The 18,632-nt window shown below is 39.1% G+C and overlaps 1 protein-coding gene across 2 annotated transcripts in view; it reads right to left on the bottom strand.

The window, feature by feature from the left end:
* The window catches only part of exoc4 (exocyst complex component 4), a 113,710-nt gene that overhangs the window by 57,518 nt on the left and 37,560 nt on the right, over positions 1 to 18,632 (bottom strand). For both annotated transcript variants that reach the window (XM_088003353.1, XM_014984960.2), the window contains exon 11: positions 15,460 to 15,556. In XM_088003353.1, the coding sequence (XP_087859479.1) occupies positions 15,460 to 15,556 (97 nt within the window). The remainder of the gene's footprint in view (positions 1 to 15,459; positions 15,557 to 18,632) is intronic.

Genomic DNA, 18,632 nt, shown 5'->3' with positions numbered 1-18,632 from the left:
TCGTTTTCCAAATCAGACGCCCCATTTTTACATTGAACACTCTTTAACAGTATATATCCTGTCACTGAATGCCAGAAGATTGATCTGTTGTTGTGGAGCTTTGTAGCATCAAAAAAAAAAAATAAATAAAATAAAATAAAAACCTATTTAGCTTATTTTAAATTTAATCTGTGTGTATTTTCATCACTTTCGAGTCTTAAATTTGAATTTCTGACATGGAAGGAAGTTTGCATTTTTTCCCCAACTGAGAACTATAACCTCACATGTAGACGCTGCTGAACAAAAACATCCACATTTTTCTGTTGCATATATGAACAGAATTGTTGAGTGAAAAAAAAAAATACTTTCATATGCCAACTTTTAATGAGGGGGAAGCAACAACTGTGTTTTTTTTGTTTTTTTTCCCCTTTCTCAAAAACCTATTTACCAACATCAGCACCAAGGCTCTGAAGCTGACAGTAACAACTCACTGATAAAATGAGACACAATTGATCCATTTTACCTGTCTGCATGACAGCTGGCGGCCCACTCTCTCTCCCACCCCGAGTCCGTCTTGTGGGCCGAGAAATGACAAACTAACCTAATTATCTAAGCAAGTTTTGATTATGAGAGATTCTGGTTCAACAACAAGCTGCAGGATGCAGTCACTGCCATCCCTTTATGTTGCTGAAGCTGACAGCCTCGTCTCCTGGGAGAGAGTGGAAGTTACTGTCTGTGCTGCAACATGTGGGGAACTGAGGATGAAAATGCAATGGAAAGGATTTCAATACACCCGTTTTACTGTCTGTACATTTGCTATATGCTTTTGGCATGTACTTTTGTGTTCTCCGTTTCTGAAATAAAATTATTTTAACTGTTATTATTCTGTTCTACTTAGCTGTAGTCTTCCACTCAAAGACAAGTTTAATCTGTTTTCTATAGCCACTGTGCTGAAGCAGTTGCTGGAGCTCTTATTACACAGTCAGCATTCATTCAATTAGCAGTTTGGAACAACCACCGTAGTCATGCTGATATATATTTTTGGTGTCCTACCACATAGTCAGACAGCATTTCACCAAAAAAAAAAGCTCCTGCAGAGGTATTCGTGCTAAGAGTAACAAAACCATAAAAGTTCCTTTTGGGTGAAAATGTCATCATAATAAAACAAAGCAAGTTTCTATAGTAGGGCTTTTAATGTGTCTGGTTAGTGTTGAAAGACGCAAATGTGAACCAATAATTAGCAAAACACTGGAGTGAATGGTAAAAAAAAAAAAAAAAAGATGCCATTATGACAAAGGGGCTGCACAGTGGCGCAGTTGGTAAAGCTGTTTGTTGCCTTGCAGCAAGAAGGTTCTGGGTTTGATTCCCGGCCCGGGGTCTTTCTGCATGGAGTTTGCATGTTCTCCCTGTGCGTGCGTGGGTTTTATCTGGGTACTCCGGTTTCCTCCCACAGTCCAAAAACATGACTGTCAGGTTAATTGGCAAATTGCCCCTAGGTGTGAGTGTGTGTCCATGGTTGTTTGTCCTCTGTGTTGCCCTGCGACAGACTGGTGACCTGTCCAGGGTGTACCCCGCCTCTTGAAGGGAACATTAGCTGCAACGTTCCGGGCGAGCGACCCTCCCGACCCCACTAAGGGACAAGGGTGTAAAGAAAATGGGTGGATGGATTACGACAAAGGCTGGTTTAATATAAACTAATTTTTACAAAGGAGTGTTTTTTGAATACATTTTTTAAAGTTGCTTAAAGTTGTGGAAAAACAGCTCTGTTGGTAAACTTGTTCTACAAAATGAAGTTGTTAAAACTTATTAAGCTGGAGATATTGAATGCAGAATTTTTTTCTGGCCTTTACATTTAGTTGTTTACTCAACTGTGCCAGTGTCACTGTAAAAAACAACAAACAAACAAACAAACAAACAAAAAAAAAACAGATAAATAAATATACCCGAGAGACCGGTGCAACTCTTATCTGGTTCAAAGAAAAGCACTTAAGACAAAAAAGTAAAAGCCATTCAGCAACAACATAAATGAAAAAAGTGATACTAGCACAGGAATAATCATCTCCCTGCCTCTTATTTTCCTGTTGTTCATTTGCTATTATTCATCACATAGTTTACGCTTATTAATGCTCCGGTACAAGGCTTGGCTACGAACGCTGTTCTTTTTATTTCAGTTCAATCAACAAACACCGTTTCTGAAGTGGTTTCAAAACACTTTCTGCTCTGTTGATACCTGATCAAGTTAAAAAAGTCATAAATGCTGTGAACAATCATATTAGCAATCACTGAGTCACTGTGAATGGTGAAATTAGGATATGTTTTTGGGGCTACTGAAATAAATGATGTGGTTTGTGTCGTTGAACGGGTTTCCTTACGCGGCCAAAATTCAGAATAAAGGAGAGAAAGGAACAAACTCTCGCTGAATGAGATGTTTCTAGTGACATAACAGTGTTGAGCTCAGCTTGGAAAACCAAGCCAGCCTTAGTTTAACACTGTAGTAGAAAAATCCCCAATGAATCTATTTAACAGTGATTATGGTTTGGGAAGGCAAGCAGGTATGTGAAATTGATCTTTTCTTAAAAAAACAAAAACAAAAAACATTAAGCTTTCATTGGCAGACTGTTTTTCTATGGGTTGGTTTCCTCCAATGAAAATAACGTGATCACGGAGACTTCAAGTTTAACATTTAGATGACCTTTAGACAATTATTTGTTCAGATTGTTATCAATAATTAAATTAACGGTTGTCGGCTCGGGTCTTTTTAATAGCGGGAATGTTTTATCTTTGCATGAGGACCCATGGGAGAGCAGGAGATGAGTCGGTGAAAGAAGAGAGCCAGATGAACAAAGAAGACGGTCTGAGCAATAGGATGAGATGATGAGAAACTGAAGTGAGGCAATTAATTAGGCATTAGGACCCATTATCAAGCTTTGGGGAAGCATGTATAAAACATGTCTGCAAACAGAAATCCGGTATTTTGTTCACATCATGTCGCTTAAATAAATATTATTCTGCGATAAAATGACTCTCTCAATCTTCCTATAAAAAGTTGATGCAGCTTTAACTCTCGCAGATTTATAAGAATAGAACCCGCCTGTTCAAATCTCCTTTGTACCGCACTAAGCAGATGGTGCCGTCTATGCTTTTTAAACCAGCGAGACCCAGCGGACTAAATTCATATCTCTCACATTTCTATCTTTCAGTGTAACGAAGCTTTTGCCAGCCCACATCCTGGAATGCTCTCATTACTGTACCTCGGCGCTGTTGCCAAGGGAGCCAGTGTGATATTCAATACTTCTGTTACCCATCCCTCCAACCTCATTTACACTTGACACCTGATATTTGCATAATGGCCTTGCTCCATCTCCCATCTACTGAAATCTGGGGTGGAGGTGAGGCAGATACAACGGTGCGTACGTGCTGGCGCGCTCCTGCCTGTTTGGTTGTGATGAGCAGGTATGCCGAGCAACGCCGAGGCTGTGCATATGGGCGCGTGATTGCGTTGCAGGCAGGGGTTAAATGACTTCCTTCTTAATTTAGCTCATTAAGCCCCTGGAGAGCTCGGAGAGCGCCGTATTGGTTGATTTGGGACGATTTGCGGAAATGCTGACAGAAACATGTAAATGAGAATGTTAATCAGGGATGCCGTGACCCTCATAACTCAAAAGCAGACATCAGAGTGCCAGGAAAACTGAGGGCGGATATGAATCTTTGTCCTTCTCACGACGTAAGAATTGGGACACTGGTTGGCTGCTCTGAAAATGTCACATTGCCCCAAATAGCTCAGTGCTCTGAAAACAACATTTGGATTAAATCTTGAGAAATACCAGAAAGGTGTTTTTTGTTTTTGTTTGTTTGTTTTTTTATTATTTTTATTTAAGTATGAGCTTCATTTTATTTCTGTTTCTCTCTTCACTGGAAAATTATAAATCGCCATTGATTAAGTCTACCTTCAGATTAGAACCAAAAGCTGTTATGATAGATAAAAAAAAAAAAAGACTCATTAAGCCAAAGGCACCGAAAGCAAGCAGGCAAAAAATAAACTTCTGTTCAAAACAGAAAGTTATCCAACTTTCTAGATCTTATTTCAGAGAATGATATTAAAGACATTTGTTCAAACAACTATATTAAGATTTTTGCGCAGCATATTTACAGCTACGGCTGCTGTAAAGGAAGACTTGTGACAAATGGATAACCAATTTCATCACCCACACACTGAGCTAAAAGAACAGAATCTCCAGTGATCTTGTACATGCATAACCTTTTTAAAATTTTGAGCTGTAATGTAGCTATAGCATTACAGCATAATAGCATAATATTCAGCATAAGAGCCATGAGATGAAATAGTAAAACTTCAAAACCACACAGGCGTTATTAACGATAGAATTTTAAAACTTGTGATAATATTTTTGCTTAAAAAAAAAAATTTACTTTGGGGGAATGAAAAAAAAAAGCATTTTTAGGTTTTACTGTACACCTATGTTACAGAGAAAGATTGGGTTGTTCTGACCAGAACGCCCACGTTTGTCCTTCCAAATCCCCATACTACTGTGAAACCTTTTGAGAATACAAACATATTTTGAATATTGAAGTGTTGGAAAGGTCTAACGCATCTGCAAATGCAATCCCCTCCTAAATCTCCCCTCACTGCAATCACACGTAGATGAAAATGTTCAAAAACACAGCAGAACCTCTCTCCTACAGCTATTATCTTTGCATATTCTCCAAATAACAGGGACAGAATATGCTTCTTATAAAGTACCAATTTGTCGCAAATGCTATACTGTACACGCCCCCCCTCCCCCCCATATCCCTTATTATATTATTATTCTCCCCCATATCCCTTCAAGCCAGAAAGCTGGTAAACTGGAGCTGAGTGAAATGTCGTACTTAGCAAATTGCATTTGAAACCAAGGGGGAATAAATACTACAGATAAAGACTGCTCTAATGTGCTCGGATCCATTAGAAATCTCATATTCACACATAGCAGAAATCACATTACAAGATGCCCCTAATGTTATTTCTCAGGGTTTTTCCTGTAGAATCTTCTGCAAGGCTGAGACACTAACATCAAACAAAATGGATTTTCGCTCTTTTTCCCCTCACCTCTCTTCTGTTGTTCATTCCCTTTTATAGTTTGTTCTGGTAGAAATCCCACTAAAGTCATTACTGCTGTAGATGCTTGTTCTGCTTTGTGTGGATGTAATAAATCAAGAAAAAACGTTTTTTTTTATGATGAGACCCCCCCCACCTCCCGCCACATGCCTGGTACAGAGCTGCTTCCTCCACTGGTGAAACTGTTTCTTTATAAAGCAACAATGCTAAAGCAATTAAGTCAATCCGGGCACAGGGTGGCATTTTTTTCCCCACCAGAAAGAAAAATGTTGTAAAACATTTATTTTTAACATGTCATGAGGAATATTCATTTATGAAAGTACAAAAAAAAAAAAACAATCCCATCCCAGAACAAAAACACATTTCAAAAGCATGTAGGAAAATGTGTCATGTTAAAACACTGAAAACAAGAAAAAACTTTTTCTTACACATGTACAAAAATCTGGATTTCGTTTCTTCGGCTTATAATTCCTTAAACCAAAGGTAAGGGAATTATAAAGTGTCAAGAATACCAATAAACATTGCCAGAAAATCGTCGTCATTCTGCTATAAAGCTGCAGATGAATGTACAATGTTTTTATATTCGCACAATATTTAGATATGAATCGCAACGTTTTGACTTTTAAAGCTCCTTGTTTTGGCTTTCATTAAGAACTGGCGCTGCATAAATAAGCTGAACAGAAAACTGTATATTTTTCTCATGAGTACAATACAATTAAACAAATTACAGTAAAAAAAACCCCTCAAAACACAAAATCTTTTTGTTATCTTATTCACTTGTATAATGAATGTGTGTGTGTGTGTTGGGGGGGATAAATGTCGATTCTAAATTAGTAAGTGTGAACGCCGTTTAGAGTTTGTCTATTTAGCCACAAATATACTGAATGCTGCAGTTAGCTGATACCATCTATCTTTGAAAATAATTAACCGTCCACAAAGATAGATTTACTTATATAACCACCAATTAGGAAGTAAATAATCCTTTCAGAGGGAGTTGGGAGAATTTTAATGAGGTTTAATGACTTGTTGATTGGTTGGTGGGTTTTGTTTAGAGAGGTACACAGAGCAGATGGGCTGGAGAGAGCTTAAACACAAAATGCCGTCATATTATTCTTCCATCATCCATACGCCTCTAATACTTGGAGAATATTATGTTTTACAATACCAGAGCATGCAAATATGTGTGTGTGTGTGTGTATATGTGTGTGTGTGTGTGTGTGTAGGTGTGTGTGTGTGTGTGTGTGTGAGTGAGCCGCGCAGTGGGTCGAGGTATGTGTGCATGTATGCTTATCTGGAGCTCCATTCAGCAATCAACCAATACCTCCCCCCTACCCCACTTCAACACACACCCACGCACACACAGGGCTACTTCAGAAGCCCAGGCCCCAGACAGGGTGAGCAGATCAATCAATTACATCTCTGCTCCAGCAATCAAACAAGGTTATTATCAGGCAGCAGCTCACCGACCTGGAAAGGCCTGGCCAATCAAAGGCTGCTGTGATGTGGGGGCTGGCACTCGCTCATGTGACAGTAACGCAGAGTGGCAGGTCATGTTGTCAAAGGAAAGAAAGATGGGAAAGGGAAAAGACGGGCAGCAGAGGCTGAATTCAAAGGGAAAGAACACAAGGACGTGCGGGAGACAATAACAAAAGAATTTCTGTAAATCACCTCATCTCTTGCACAGTAAAAGCTGTGCTGCAGAGTTGCCGTGTATCATTTCTCTAGATTTCGGTGTTTTTAATGAGAGGTGGAGTGCTGTCATGCTTCTCATCTTTGTGAGGGTTAGGTCGTACATCAGAAAAATGAAGGAAGTGGCAGAGAAGGTAGACAGAGGTTTGACAAAAAAAACATTTTCCTGTGCTTTCTCTCTGTGGCTCAGTAATTCTCTTGGCTGCGTCTCCCACCGGCATTCATTCGAAGAGCATTAAGGGCATTCTGTCCTCCCACTTCTGTCCTTTCATAGTTTCAGGTCGGTGGAAGAGCGTTAGGCTTGATTAATGTAGAATAGAAGAAATGAGGATCTTCCATTTCATAAAATTTCCCTTTTGGTAACAAACTATCCTGTTATACAGATTACTAAAATCTCAAAAAAACAAAAACTTAATCCCCTTTAAAAGCAGCCACTAGGAGCCAATAAGGCACTATGGGAAATGACACTGAAGCGAACAGCATTATGTTGGGTTACCGTTTGTCCAAGCACAATTTCAACCTCTAATCTGACCAGTCAACTATTCCCAGCATCCACTATTTTTCCCCACGTAAACCTTCAACCCTCCCGGAACCTATAAGCCGACTTCATAAGAAGTCCACTGCTGAGACTAGACCCCCTTAAGCTACGACTGACGACTGCCTGCTTAAGGTGTCTGTTGGACCCGTTGCCCAGGGAACCCAGTCTGATTCCATTATGGGATAGATAAACACAATCAATGAGTTTATCCACCTTCAATACCCGGAGAAAAGACCCCCACAATGATGGATCTAATCTCTTGCACAATATCTAGTGTTTGTGTGTGTGTGTGTGCGTGCGCTAGAGTTTAGATATATGTCATACCCACAGTGTTTATGTGAATCTCCATGCAGGATTGTGCCAGTAAGACAGCAGAAGAGGAAGAACTCTGCAGCTCACAAGAAAGTGGCTGAAGCTGCACTTTTGAAAGTGATAAAAAAAAAAAAAAACAGTGCTAGTACGTACATCACGGTGGAAGATGGACCTGAAAACCGTAAAAGACTTTAACATATAGTGTAAGTCGTGATCAGCGGGGAACAGTTGGCATGTTCATGCCAAAATTGTGTTGTGTGTCGTAGTCAAATCAAAGATTTCATTTCGAATTCAATACAGTGGACATGGAGCCGCAGCCGTCCGTTAAATGCTAAAAATCCGCAAATACTTGAATGCGCACAGCAGAAAGCATCTTAGTACTACTTCTGCTCATCCAGCCAATCAGTGCAAAAGGAAAGTAGATGGTCCATTGATCCATTCGTATTTAACTCCCTGAAACACCCACAAATTAGGCTATTTGTTGGATTTAACAGTCTTTCACAAGGTTCTATAAATCACAATGACAGTTCTCAGTATTTCAACATATAATTTAGCGTGAGATGGGCTTTGTAAGTAAATACTAAGTTCTGAACACTATGATGTCCTTGAGTAAAACACCACAGTTTCTCAATATTTGGGTATTTATTGATGGGTCTTTCATACGTGAATTAAACATAAAGCTGTAAACTGATCAAATTAAATGTTGCAATAGTGAGGAGCCTTCCAAGATACCAACAAAAGACAATGACTATATTGTTAGCCTTTCATGGGTGAACCAAGGTTGGACGAAGAAAAAAAAAAAGTCAATGTTTGTTGTTTAACTCCAGACTTTCTGTAGCCTTGCTGTTCTTGTCCCTTCATTCTGCTTTTCTTTCCATCATCTTTGCTGTTTTATTTCTGTCTATCCCTCTTCAACCTTTCCAGGGTAAAACCCACCCTTTCTTGAATCCGCACTACGTTTTTAAGAGTTGCTGGTGAAAAAAAAAAAAAAAGAGAGAGAGAGAAATAGAAGTACTGTTTACTGAGGAAAATCCTCAGAGCGAGTGAGAAAAGATTAGAAAGGAGAGCAAGGGCTGGCCGAGCAAAGCTTTATGTGCACGTATGTGTGAGCAGGACTTAAGGGTAGGCCATCCAGGATGCATTTTAATAACCTACCATACAGACATCTCTCAGAGCCTGATGACAGATGTTGAGGGAAAATGTGTCCTGCGTTAGTAATTAAAAGGCACTGGTCTGAAATGAAAACAGAGGCCCAACAACAAACAACTCAGGCATTCCAGCTTCACTGCAGAGAGCACACTTTTATGTTTGAGGTAAGTGACGCGGAGGGAGTCGCAGATAAACTGTTAAATCGCTAATTTATTTCAAAAAGATGTTCTAATCTACTAATATATTATTTCATGGAATATATTTACAGATTTCCGTTGGGGATTTTTTAAAAACAGATAGTGACACCAGTTTAACGGATGTAGAAACTGATTTGTGATTTGATGTTTGCATGTTCTCTCTGTGCATGTGTGGGTTTCTCTCTGGGTACTCTGGCTTCATCATACAGTCCAAAAAGCATAACTATTAGAATACTTGGCATCTCTCCTTAGGTAGGGGTTTGTGTGTGTGTGTGTATGACAGAGTAGTTGTGAATGCCAGTGTTTACAACCTGCGCAGAACATAGCGATCGGCATTCCTGTCAGCTACAAACAGGGAACCGAGGCTACAAATTGCACAGGCTCACCCAAATTGGACAGTAATAGACTAGGAAATATGCCATGTCTGGCAAGTCTTGATTTCAGCTGCAACATTCAGTTAGCAGGGTCATTGATTAAACACGACTCTGTCCGTGTCCATCTCTTCTACAGCAATATTTTATCCATCATCTGACGGTTAAACCCAGGTGAACAATTCATCATCATGTCACAAAACTCAATCTCAAAACTCTTTTAATCTTCCGGAATCCACTGTGCTCCAACGGCCCTCGCAGTCGTCAGATCTCAAACCAATAAATACCTTTGGAATGTGAAGGAACAGGAGATCTGCATCATAGATGTGCCGGACCAATCCGCAGCAACAGCAGCATGATGAAACACCATGCAGTTGCGCATACTCGGCGTTATGTCAAAACAGGCTAGAGTCCTCTAAGGAATGTTTCTGACACACTGTGAAATCAGTGGACTGAATGTAGAGAGTGTCGGTAACAAAATAAATCAATAATAACAGAAACGTATATGCAATTCATTTCGGACCAGTAGGATTCTCAATAAGCCTACACATCGCTACCCTCTATTCAGTTCAAAATAAAGTCACATCATTAAGCCTTTTCACGTGAAGGCTATGTCAACAAAAAACAAAAAAAAAAAAGTGAAAAATAATAATAAAAAAAAAAAAATTTCCAAGTGCACAGCGTAACAAAACACCTTGAGAGGAAAACCTTGTTTAGTTTATTACATGTATTTTACGTCTGCTCTTGCTCTTAGTCCTTTCTTGGCATATGTGCACTACAGAAGAAGGGGAGTCGATAATTATGTGAAATTAGTGCAGAATCACTGTGCGTGTCATTTTCACCGCAGGCTACACCGGTGGGAGGCAGAGCCTTTCTGTCCCTTTTCTCAAATCTCTCCTCCATCCACTCCCATCGCTTGTCCCATTGTGCTTCTCTTTACACCCCCCACAGGCACCTTGTCAATCTCCCAACCTCTGACTCTTTCCCTACACACTCACACTTTTAAATCCATGCATGGATGGACACTTGCATCAGGTGTAACTTCACGTATCAGTTTAATTTCAGATGTGAAACCAAATAGGAGGACAGAAATGAAGGCTTTGCAGCAGGAAAATTAAAGTTTCTTTTAAAAATTATTTTATACAAGACCAGTTGTCATGTTTCGACAATGTGTTGAATGGAAACATTAAAGACATGGAGAACCTAGATTATGTAGTGTACTATGTATTCAGAGTTATTTAAATATGCCTAAACATAAATCTAATCGCTTTCCTTTGGTCTAATTAACATCACTATAAATTATTTTTGGAAATCATCGAATCATTGGAGGTAATATGATTAAATAGACCACATACCTTTATTAAAATAAATGACATGAAAATTGTAATTTGGGTGCGATAAAGAAATGCCGAGTGCGTACTTTGAGAAATCTACGCTGTTTACATTGACGGTTCAATATTGTATACCTGACTATCTATCAGGTGTTCTGTGAAGAAGTGAAAAGAACAGAACAACTGTGCGTGTCTTCCAAGCTGGGAAAAATTCCTGACAACAAAACCACAATCAATATCAAAAGTAGAAAAAACTGGGCCCTAACGTTGGGTAGAAGTTTTACAAGTAAAACAAATCAAAATAATAGTTTTAACTTGAACACTCTTAACCAAAAAAAAAACAAAAAAATGCATCAAAAATATAAGCGGAGATGAGCTGTCAGGTCCTTTAAGGAAGAATGTGTTTAGAGTGGCACCCAGTTGCTATTGCTCCAGCCACTGTACAAAGTTGCCGTTGCAAAAGCTTTCAAAAGATGAAGGCAAAACAAAAACAAAAACTAGAAAATCACTGCTTTGTTTCGAACAGTACTGAAGGCTATGCTGCTCTAAAGAAAAAGAGGCCACCCGCTGCTGCACAGCTGCAGTCAGCTCTCTGCTGATGTGTCTGCTTGGAGGATACACTGCTGACTTCACCTGTGTGCGCTGGGCATTAAAACGCATCCCTCTTTCCAGCTCAGCAGACGCACAGCCTTAGATGTGTGTTTTAAAGTGCGTCAAGAGGAGAATCGGCATGATGTCATTCTTTTTTTCTTTTTCTTTTCCTGCCTGAAGCGTGCAGTCCTCAGCAAAATAATAGAACTGTGAAAGTGATTTGTTGACTCTCACTGTAATGATCCAACTAAAATTAAAGTAAAATTATAAAATTATAAACAAATTTGAACACTGCTCAAAAGTGTTCACCCCCCTGAAATGTTTCCCTTTTTTGCCAGACTCAACTGTTTCGGATAAAACTGATTTCAATAATGGATAGAGGAAACCCGCCCTTGGTTAAATAGTTTTTTCCGGAGAACCAAGCCGGTTTGGATAGGTGCTTTACTGAATTAAATCAGAATTACTAAAATCTGAAACATTTAAGTGTGACAAAAACAGAAGACTTTTCTCACAGAACCGTAGCTGAAAACTTTCTTAGCCATTTCAGTTTAAAAAGTCGGAAACACAAACGGGCATATTTAAAAAACACACACACACACGCACGCGCGCGCGCACGCACTCACACACACACACACACATAAATGCTTACAGTCGTATTTAACTACATATTGCATTACCACTTTAAAAAATTATGAAGGTCACTGGCTGAGAAATCTCTTTGCTGGCAGTGAGCATGCATATTCGTTCCTCGTCACTCTTCGGATTGTTAACAGGGGAAGATTGGAAGCCCGCAGAAACTTTTCAAAATGCCAGCTTCGTCCGGAGATGCAAATACCACCCAAATGTCAGCAGAAGACCCCACAAGTCAAACTAAATTGGCTGCTAGAAGCACAAACACTTCCTTATGCGCCATATTTGTGTGCACACCACTTTAAAGACAGAGCAGTGAACTGGAGAGGCACCGATCAGGCTTTTCCTGGCCGATATGTTTGTAAGGTTTTCTTAACTGCTGATTCCCATTATAACATTTTTTTTTTCTATTTAAAGTAAATAATGTAGTACAGTTTGAAACGAGAGTGCATCGTGCTGTTTGTGGATACTTGTGATCCATCAAAAATGCCGTAATTTCTTACTTTTGATGCATGCTGTGGATTGGGTGAAAATAATCTGAATTTCTGGTATTTGGTCTGCTGAAAAATCCCCAGTTCTGATGTCTGGTTGATTACACAATGTATTCAAAGCATAGTTATTTCAGACAACCAAATAGAATCATAGTAACAGTAATTGCAGAAAATAAAATAAAATAAAATAAAAAAGCAGCTTCAAACACTGATCAATCTTATAAGTCCACTCCAGCTCCTTTCTCTATAATGAATCCATGTTCCAGCATTCAGCCAAAGGGAGGAGGTGATGGCAGCGGGCAGATCAAAGCAACCCAGATGTCCCTTGCCACCTCAAAGTGTTTCCAAGGGAGCCTGAGACCGTCCAAAGTCAGGTGGGATATATAAACCTCCGAGCATCTTCTATAGTAGGAAGACAAAATAAGATTTGTGAACATATAAAAATGAAAAGCGTGGCATCACTCAATTTTAGGATCGAGAACTTAACACAGCCCCTAAAAAACATTTGCAATCAAACATTAAGACTAGACTGTTTATCTCCCACGCACTGACACTAATCTTTTGACCCCCAGCGGCTTTTGCCATTAATGCTGCCATGAGTGGCATGACTGGCTGCAGGAGACACGGTGATCCATCAGCGGAGTGCCACAGCTTCGCCATTAGAAAATCATCTGCAAACAACAGCGCTCCATTGGCACTAAAGGCCCGGAGAAACCAGGTGGAAGAGAGAGAAAGAGGAAGAAAGGAGAGCGCCTCGTGTTCAAGCTCAGTTTGCTTTGATTGATATGAACCATTACAGACAACACGGGAGAAGCAGGAAGGGAGCTAGTCACCGTTTTATTTTTGGTCATTTATTCAGACAAAAGCTCGGAGATAGCAATGTTAATATGGTCTGAATGTCAGAAGGGAAAAAACAAAAGTGCAAAGCGTTGGAGCGTGGAGGCAGTTTTCAATGCTTTAGGAACATGACATTACCAACACTCCATAAAGACGGGGAGACGCAAACACCAAACGGTAGCTTCTATGAACTCATTTCAAAATATGTTGGGGAAGAAAATAAACATTTCTGCAGTCATTTTTTTGCAGCCTTGTGATTAAAAAAAAAAACATTGCTGAGAAACTATTGGAATTTCTGAAAGTATAAAACAACCATAATTTCTCCCAGACTGGAGCTTCATGGTAAATCCTGCCTCATGGGGCGAGGATCATCACGAGCATGGTGATGGATCATCCTACAACTAGACAGCAGGAGCTTGTTAATGAACTGAAGGCACATGGGACCAGAGTCCAGCACAGCACTGGTAACAAACTATATTGTATAAGACTGGAATTAAGAAGGCCCCTTCTGTAAAAGCAACCAGGTCCCACTAAGTTTGCAGCAGAGCATTGGTCATTTAAAGAAGGTGGTGTTGTCAAAAGAGACCACAATGTGTCTCAGGTAGGTCTGAAGAAATTGAAATGCTGAATTTAGAACAAAAAAAGATCCAAATACATAAGCATGGAGGTGGAAGCATTATGCTTTTGGCTTTTTTTTTCTTTTCTGCTAATAGTAAAAGATGGCTTTAACGCACTGGAAAGCCACTGGTCACTCGTGTGTCATAAACTCTTTAAAGAAAACCTTTCGTCCCTCAACCAGAACACTAAAAATGGAACTTGGTCATTTTCAAGCTTGAGTCAAGATTAGAGGCACACAAAGGTATTGGAGTAAGTGGCCTTAACAGCCAATGTTCAAACATAAAGCCTACAGACAAAAACAGGTTCATGTTTTGAGTTGCTAAGCAGCAGACACAAAGCTTCTTTAGAAAAAGCAGATTTCTCAATCAGGTATTAAATCTTTTTTATTCTGGATTTTTGGTTTATATTTTCTCTCTTTCCAAACTATCAAAAATTAAAAAAAAATACATATTTTAAGTGTGCCAAAATAGAAATTCAGCAGTGGACGACTTAAGTGTTTCCCTAACTCTACATAAAAAACTTGGTTCTTAATCTTCTTCTTCTTAATCTAAACAGATAACGTGTGTTCAATGACTATTAATCAATTAGACCAAAGCAGTATGGCTGCTGTCACTATAACTCAAGCAAAAGGAGATGTGAGATGGTTATAGTTACTGAAATGCAATCTGTTTGCTGGCCTAATTTGATTCAATTCATTTAGAAGCCCATTCCACGATTTAGCAGTAGAGAAATACAACTATCATATATATTTTTTTGTACTTTTAAATAGAATGTTTATTCACCATCTGGTACAATAAAACCTTTGTTAACCTGCCAAACTACAGCAAATTAGAGTAGCAAAATCCATTTTTATGCATTATAAAAATACAGCACGCTATAAAAAAAACCATATGCATGTTTGGCTGTCTGTGGAGGAAAGCAACATCCCATTATAATGGATCCCAAAAGGTAATGCGTCACTGTCTGAACGCCAATTCAATCAAAGGGTTTCGGTATTAGATTTACTCTACTCTACTGGGAGTATCACACTGTCCACAAAACTACCAGATATACAGAATATTAACACAAAAAACAGACCTTCAGATGAAAACAATCTAGACGGAAAATAAAGCAGGACTGGCAGTCAATCCCAATTTAAGATTTGTACGGAAGAACAGACGTGACACACGTCATTTGAAATCTTTGATGTACGATACTCTGTTTAACGCAAAACAGCCAAAATCAATAGCTGGTCACTGAGAGGCTGCGTAATATCATTAGTTTTACATTTTAGTGGTACTGAGTCATGTCCCAGGCATCACAGGTCTTAAGTATCTTGACCATCCTTCTCTGTCAGACCAGCATAACAAAAGAGACACTTCACACAAGGAGGCAACTTGTACGAATAATGAGTACAGTCTAAAAATATCTTTGGTTAAGAACACAGTTTTATCATTTAGACTTTACTGCTAAATTCTCTATTTTCTCTCCTAAACCTTTTCAGTTATTGCTTTTATTTATTATTTTTTGCTGGTTGTGTGTTTAAAAAAAATCAACAACAAAATCACAAACATGTTCAGATTCTCTTTTTTTTTTTTTTGGCGGGAAATATAGGGAACTGCTCTTTGATTTACCTTAGAAGAGGCTGGAAGATCACGGTGATGTTCCTCGCTCCCGGCTTACACACAAACTTCATTTCTCCACCTTCGATCAGGTTGTCATCAGCACCACCTGAAGCACAGGAAACAGAGGAGTTACTTAAGAATATCAAAACAGGCAACAGTGAAACCATCGATAAAGTTGAAGTGAAAGTTAGTTTGATCTCGATAAGACTCTTTTAATAACCATTTCATTATAAAACTCTGGCTTTTAGAAATACAAACTGTTTCCCCTGTTCTATTTGTTCCACATGTTTGGAAAAAATCCCAACACAATTCTGAATACTTAGCTTTTTTTTATATATATATATATATATATATCTAAACACATCAAGACTTTATCCACTCATTTTGTTTTGTAAGGCAGGGTGCAGCACTATAGTGTAAGTTTTTTGAAGACATTCAGTAACTAGAACTAAAAAGTAGCTAAAATTAAATAAAACAGACATCTGTTCATCTATAGATGAAACAGAAAATCTAATCTGGGTCCTTTATATAGGTTCACTTAGGTCTATACCTGTTGTTAGGTGACTAGTCCTTCAATAAATGTTAGTTGAGAGTAACTAAAACGCAAGCGATGTTTGGTGGGTCTCATTTTGTAGTAAAATGTGTTAGAACCACCTTAGACGCATTAAACACAATGCTTACCCTAACGGAGGCAAGGCAAGGCAAGGCAAGGCAATTTTATTTATATAGCACCTTTCAGTCAAAGACAATTCAAAGTGCTTTTACAGAGAAACAATACCAATCAGACAAGTAACAAAAAAAAAAAAAAAAAAAAATTCAAGAATAGGCAACTTCAAATAGAAATGTTTGAAGAGAATAACAGCAGAGAATAGTCTTCCTCTGCTGTGGACAAAGATAACTGTGATAGGCAGCGGGTTTTAGCCTCAGACCACTGGCAATAATCAATACTTTTAATCAAACCTACATTAGTTTAAAAAACAATGATTCAAAAGATTTAATCGTTGCAGGTGGTACAGTACACCCAAAGCAGACGCATCACTTAATCAACATGGCTCTCCATCACAGATCTAATTGCATCTTACATGCTCAGTCCCCTTCACGCCCCTGCGTCAGTGTGTGGGTGAACCCTACAGCCAACAGGGTTAATCAGAAAATCATTGCCAAGTAACATCCTGGGGGTGGGTGAGCCTACTGCAGACAGGGGAAAAGGTGAGATCACAGGGGAGACAAAGGACACTAAAGCTCATTACCTTCACTCATCCAGAAGTAATCAATATATTTGACAGAGAAAGAAATTGCCACTTGTTGTCGATATGGCCGAACACAGAGCGAAAACGACCGTCTGTGTGTATGTGGGCTCACACTAATGTTTTCAGACAATATCACGCTTGAGCACAGGCACATGTGTTTACATATAAGTTCATCGAACGGGAGCGCGAAAGCTAAAAGGTGAGCAGCAATACTCCATTTGCTATTTTTGACAATTACGTTCGCGTTGCGTAGTAAGATTGGACTCAGGAAACTGGAACAAAGGGGCAAAAACTGACGCATCGATGGGTTTTCAATATTTTTTTTCTTCTGGTTTTGTCGATTTTCAGAAGAAATGTATATATCAAACCAAGATGGTTTGAGTAAAGAAGCAGTTTTTCAGAAAATAATTTCACTTATTGAGTAAAACAAAACATCATAATCAGAAAAATACAGAAAAAATGGCAGCCCGCTGCCATAGAAACACAAAGAACTCGTGCTAAGTAACACCAAACACCAATTTTGCAGAAAAGACACCAGTGAGAGCTGTGAATCAACACCAGTCCTGGCCAAAAAGAACACAAAGGCCTGTCTAATGTTTGCTAAAAAGAACACCCAGATCTTTCCCCACTTTTTGAAATATGTTTTGTGGACTAACCAGACAAAATGGAACTTCTTGGCATCACGAGAAAAAGAACATAAAATGTGACACAGATGTGTGACAAATGATCGAACCATGAGTTCTGCTTTATAATACAAACCATTGATGGTAGCTGTTGTAGAGGAGACACAGTCAGTTGGGTTGAGGAGCAGTTACTTTTTAATGCAAGACCAGGTTGGTTTGGATTGTCTTTTTTTTTGCATTTGGTAAATAGGATAATTTGAGAACTTCATTTTGTATTTACTCAAGTTATTTCTGTCAAAATTTGTTTGATGTCTTCAATTGTTTATGCTACAAATTAGCAAAAAAAAAAAAAAAAGAAAAAAGAATAACTCTGTAAGGGGGTCAATTACTTTTCCACTGCAGAAAAAATAAAGCTAAATTGTATATATTTCTTTTGTCTGTGTGCATGTGTTTCTCATTCTGCTGTTTCCATTTGTTTCATTGCCATGTTTCCATGATGAATATAGGCCTTGTGAAGCTCATGTGCTTTAATACAAAGACACCAACAGTAGAGATGTGCTCAGTGTTACCTGCCTCGCCTTGTATTCAAATGCATATCAGTGCATTGTTCCTTGTGCTGAGCTCCTTAATACATTTCTAATGGAACAAGTTTTATTTGACAAGTGTGGCAGACAACACGCTCCGTACTTTCATTAAAATGACAAGAGAAGCTTTCATTCCTGTCCCTTGCTCTTCAGTCAAGGGTTTCTGATTCTGATCTGTTGCCGTGAAATTTCACCACACGGTGAGCCCGCTTTCTTGTTGCTAAGTGCAGACAAAGATGTGGTCCAATTCACTCAAACTTTGCCTTTCTCCATCACACTATCCATTCATCCTACCTTCAGTGCCAATTCAATTAAGACTCAATTACAGACTCCTAAACAAAGCTGCCGCCAACACGCTCGTTCCTCCTTGCCTCATCATACCCTCTGCTTTTGTTTTTCCCACTCACCGATCACTTGGTGTCGAAACTTTTTTGTTTTGTACGTCTCTAACTTGCAGAAATTCAAGTTGCCATGAATAAAAATCAACATGTCACACACTCTGGGGGAAGATAGCGTTACTTGTTTGCTCCAAGAGCCACATCCAACTGGAAACTGGAAACGACACACAAACACACGCTGCGAACAGTCTAGCGTTTATGCATTCCCAAATGACGGCGACCAATTTAATTTCATGCTCTAAACATCTGCATCCGTGTCAGACAAAGGAGCGAGGCAGAGACCTCATTGATCCGACGGGTCTGGGACCAGCTGCCAACAGGGCATGG

This window comes from Poecilia mexicana, unplaced genomic scaffold (genome assembly GCF_051168715.1).
Source record: "Poecilia mexicana isolate PSO_F unplaced genomic scaffold, ASM5116871v1 scaffold_23, whole genome shotgun sequence".
Taxonomy (NCBI): Eukaryota; Metazoa; Chordata; class Actinopteri; order Cyprinodontiformes; family Poeciliidae; genus Poecilia; species Poecilia mexicana.
This window is presented reverse-complemented; position numbering and strand designations above follow the sequence as displayed.